A 4,581-nucleotide genomic window follows, 5' to 3' on the forward strand; every position below is an offset into this window, starting at 1 on the left:
TGTGTGTGTGCGCGCTCGCGTACGTGTGCGTGCGTGCGTGTGTGTGTGGCCCCCGCATTATGATCCAGTGATGCCGTTCATACACTCATGAGAGCCAGTGATTAATTTCTACTGTAATGGACATGAGTTTCTTGTTAATATCTCTGAAATCATTTAAACTGTATTAAGTCCTTGTGTGTCTTAAAGAGGGCATCATGGGGTTCTCTGAGATATCAAATGTTTTGAGATATGGTGAATAGAATTGATCAGAAACTTTATTGATCTCTGTGGGAGGGGGAAATTGGTTAGCAAAATGGTTAACATTAGAGCAATAAGACATTTATTGAATTGTACAGTCAGCATTTTTGTTTTGGACATTTGAAAAGTCTCTATCAAAGATTTACTTGTTTTCTTGTTGAATATCTGGGTAAGCAGGTTCCAGGAGCCAATAATAGACAAACTACACAAACAAGCTCAAGTGTTTTATAAAGAGAGGAAAATATGAGGAAGATACTCTGTGAAACTGATAATGATATGCATTATAGTATGAGTTATACATTATAATATGAGTTAAAGGGGTCATATGATGCGATTTAAATTTTTCCTTTCTCTTTGGAGTGTTACAAGCTCTTGGTGCATAAAGAAGATCTGTAAAGTTGCAAAGACTAAAGTCTCAAATCCAAAGAGATATTCTTTATAAAAGTTAAGGACCCCTTTAAGTCTTGAATAATAATAAGAATTCAAGTTTGGTTTGGTGTTGAATAATATAATATTATATTATATTATATTATATTATATTATATTATCAGTGTCACATGATCCTTCAGAAATCATTCAAATATGCTGATTTACTGCTCAAGAAACTTTTCTGAGTTGTATCAGTGTTGAAAACAACTTTGTGTGAAAATCGTAATACATTTTATTTTTCAGGATTCTTTGACGAATAGAAAGTTCAAAAGAACAGCATTTATTTAAAATAGAAATCTTTTAGACATCATTATAAATGTATTTACAGTCACTTTTAATCAATTTAATGCATCCTTGCTGAATATAAATATTAATTTATTTTAAAGAAAATCTAACTGACCCCAGACTTTTGAACAGTAGTGTATATAATTATGTAAGTTAACTTTATTTTACATAATTAGTGTTTCTTATAAAAACTCTGTAATAATGTAAACCGAAAATCTAAAGACCTTTGTTTGTTCACTGATTTCCCAGTTAGAAATTATGAGCGCTGAATCTTCGCTCTGCTGCTCTCGCCTGCGCGCTTCCCTCATTCCCCTTCCAGAGTTCGATGCGCTCGGCTCTCGGCTCTGCCTGGAGTTCTCAGTGCGGCGACAGCGGTGCTGAATATGGCGACAGACGGGATGATTTTAACAAACCACGACCACCAAATCCGGGTCGGCGTCTTGACAGGTAAAGGCCAGAATCCTTCAAGTCATCCTGGGGTTTATTTTGGGGGAAAGCGGCTGCATATTCCCAGCTGTTTGCCAGCGGTGCTTCTCCTCCCCAAGTGTGTGTGTGAGTGTATGTGTGTGTGTGTGTGTGTGTGTGTGCGTGCGTGCATGTGTGCGTTTGTGTGTGTTTCTCTCATGGTCAGCGGTGATTTAAAGCCTTTTCCCCTCTTTGCCAGAGATTAATTTACCTGCCAAACCTCCTGCACGACAAAACATTCCAGCTTCTGGTTAATGTGTATCTGTTATATTATAATGAAATTTCACAGGAAGATATAGTTTTATCTGCGGAATTATTCATTTTAGTTTGTTAAACCTTTAAAATAGTTCAACGTTCTCGCCACAGCGTTTCATGAGCACATTTAATTCAGTGAATGTTGTATTATTTGTTAAGTACCCGGCCATATAGACATCGGTGATAGAGATGGGATTTACTGTCAGAGACAGTGGATGCAGTGGGCTGATATTAGTGAGGATGGCTGTGAATCGTGGGCAGAATGCTGGTTTCCTCTCTGCATGACAGTCTTGTTAATGCAAACATGCATTCGCCGGTAATTTCCATTCGTGCTTCATGTTTTGTTTTTTTGTTTTCAGTGATGCTGGTTTATGACGAATGAAATGGTCGAGCAAAGGCTGTATAATATGCGATTAATTCCCTTCCTCTGTCAAAAATGGAAGAAAATCAAATGTAGACTCGAGTTACTGAACGATGGTATTTTGTAAAATCTTCTGAATTGGCAGGATAATACAGCTTTAGGCAGAGGAAAAAAACGTGAAGGCCATGGATTTTCGTGTGATGTGATTGGTGATAACCCTCTCATGGAAATCCGCTGGTGAAGGTGGTAATGTGCAAAGATGGAGAGAGAGAGAGGAGCTCCATCCAGCTCTGAGGGAAACCCCGCTTCACCTCCCCCCTCCTCACTGCTGTAGAGCGGGGAAACCAGCAGCAACAGCGGCGGCGCTGTCCGTGGTTCTGAATTACAGCGTCCGCTCGGTGTGCGCTGTCCACGGTGCTGAAATGTTGCGGCCGCTCCGTGAGCGCTATCCTCGGTTCTGAATTGCATCTAGCGATATACATTGTGCTGAAATATAAGCGACAGTCACTTCTCACTGGGGTATTTACCTATATGTTCTACTCGGTTATTTATCAGATGGTTTTAGTTAGGGCAGTAGACATTGAAGGGGGACACGTCCCCCCAGTATTCAGATCAACGATATGGATTTGATTAATAAATTATTGTATTTGGTCCTCAAATGTGATTACAGCCTTGCTTTTATCAGTACATTTATTACAGAGAACATTCCATGGGAGTAACCTGAGGATATGTATTCTGCTCAGTTGCACAATGCATCAAACCTTGTTGGTCTTGAAACTACAACCTAATGGTTAACCATGCTAGATGTTTAACCACTAGTCTAGAGGAAATGTACAGGGTAATCAGGGCTACTGGAGTATTTGTCTTACATGTTATGCTCTGTCATTTATTAGACTATTTTATTCAGCATAACTAGACATCGGGGAGGACATTCCCCAAGTTTTCAGATGAGTGGTCAACCAATATGGCTTTTTTTCAGTAGCTTATTCCTAATGTTATTACATTCAAGTCCATATATGTTTTTTATATGAAGTAACTATTAGCAACAGTCAGACAGTCCCCATTATGTAAACTGAGGATTCTCAATAGCAGAATGGATTATACCTTGCCGGGTTTGAACATACAACCATTTGGTGAATAATAATTGATTTTTCAAGGGAAACAGGGCTGCTTTTGTATTGACCTGCATTGTTCAGAACTTTTATCAGTACATTTATTACAGGTTCAGTCACTATGGTGTAATGTGAGGTTAAGAGTCTTGAACAAGGGCACAATGGTGATAGTTCATATAGTGATAGTTCACTTTTGGTTACCAAGCCAGATGATGAACTACTGGTTTGCAGGACAAACAGTGATACTGGGGTATTGCCCTGCATTGTTCTTTACTGCTTGACCATTTATCAGATGTTTATATCAGTGCACTTTACTAGGACAGTCCCCCTTGAGTAATCTCAGGTTAAAGTATCCTGCTCAGTGGCACAGTGGTGATAGTGGTGATAGCTCCTTCTAACCACAGCACCACTGATGTACTGGCCTGTATGGTTTTGTCTTGCTTTAATGTGATTATCGTGTCTGCATCGATATCCAACTCCCTCAAAACCTCTAGTTTATGTCACCACACACTGTCAGTTAAGCAAATACAAGCCAGCAGACATGTACACAAACATGCAGTCGTCACGCTTGTCATGCATCAGATTACTTTTGCGACCCCCTCTACTCAGAGATGACATTTGAACAGGAAGCTCGCCAATATTTGTCTTGGTAACAAATCTACCATTTCCACTTCTATTAGTGACCCACTCTCTCTTTCTCTGAATCTCAGAAGGCCCATGTGTTGAGGGAAATAAAGAGAGGAAGGTAAAAAGAAAGAGGAGAGAGATATCACAAGTCTGTGTGTGTCATCTGACCTTTCAGAAATCTCTCTCTCTTTGCTGTTGCTCTTCCCTGTGTGCAGCTGTGGGATTTCAAATTGTTGAAAAGTGATTTCCTTCTGTATCTCTATCTTGCCAGTCACCTCTGAGGCTTTCACTTACAGGCCGTTGAAGTATCTGTATTATCAACAACGTAAAGATAAATGTGTTCAATGATCAGAGCTTATAATGTTGACCTTTGACATCAGTCCGTGTTGTTACTTCAGTCTTGTGTGCCTGTGCTTAACTAATCATTCAATGATGGAGGGCCCCATCCACATCTGCTCCATCTTCCCCAATGACATCAGGGTCATGTGACCAGACCTGTTCCCTTCTCTGGGGTTGAGAGGAGCTTTGGTTGGCATAGCAGCACTGTGGAGGTTTTAGGAACATGACAAGCATACAGGGACTCCAAGATGTAGGCTGGGGTCATAGTGTGACACACCCGACACGATACAGAGCTGTTGATGGAGACATTTAACTTTTCGTTCTCTTGTATTGTCTATATTTTATGAGGGCAATGAGACAGAATTGGACATGTGCATGAGTTTCTGTTGAGTGTTTTTAAGGACTTGCATTGTTAGCCATTGGTATTGGTGCATATTATTAAACTCATTTTATCCAGTATTATTTTAGTTA

At 39.8% G+C, this 4,581-nt stretch overlaps 1 protein-coding gene across 10 annotated transcripts in view; it reads left to right on the forward strand.

Annotated features, from left to right (window-relative positions):
- Positions 1-4,581, forward strand: part of LOC107669455 (gephyrin-like) — an 89,324-nt gene that overhangs the window by 3,063 nt on the left and 81,680 nt on the right. For 9 of the 10 annotated variants that reach the window (XM_016461682.1, XM_016461685.1, XM_016461684.1 and 6 more), the window contains exon 1: positions 1,276-1,398. In XM_016461682.1, the coding sequence (XP_016317168.1) occupies positions 1,335-1,398 (64 nt within the window). In that variant the 5' untranslated portion in view covers positions 1,276-1,334. Of the gene's footprint in view, positions 1-1,275; positions 1,399-4,581 lie in introns of those variants that run through there. The other variant, XM_016461683.1, reaches the window with a different exon arrangement.

This window comes from Sinocyclocheilus anshuiensis, unplaced genomic scaffold (assembly GCF_001515605.1).
Source record: "Sinocyclocheilus anshuiensis isolate Anshui unplaced genomic scaffold, SAMN03320099.WGS_v1.1 scaffold96, whole genome shotgun sequence".
In the NCBI taxonomy this organism is placed as follows: domain Eukaryota; kingdom Metazoa; phylum Chordata; class Actinopteri; order Cypriniformes; family Cyprinidae; genus Sinocyclocheilus; species Sinocyclocheilus anshuiensis.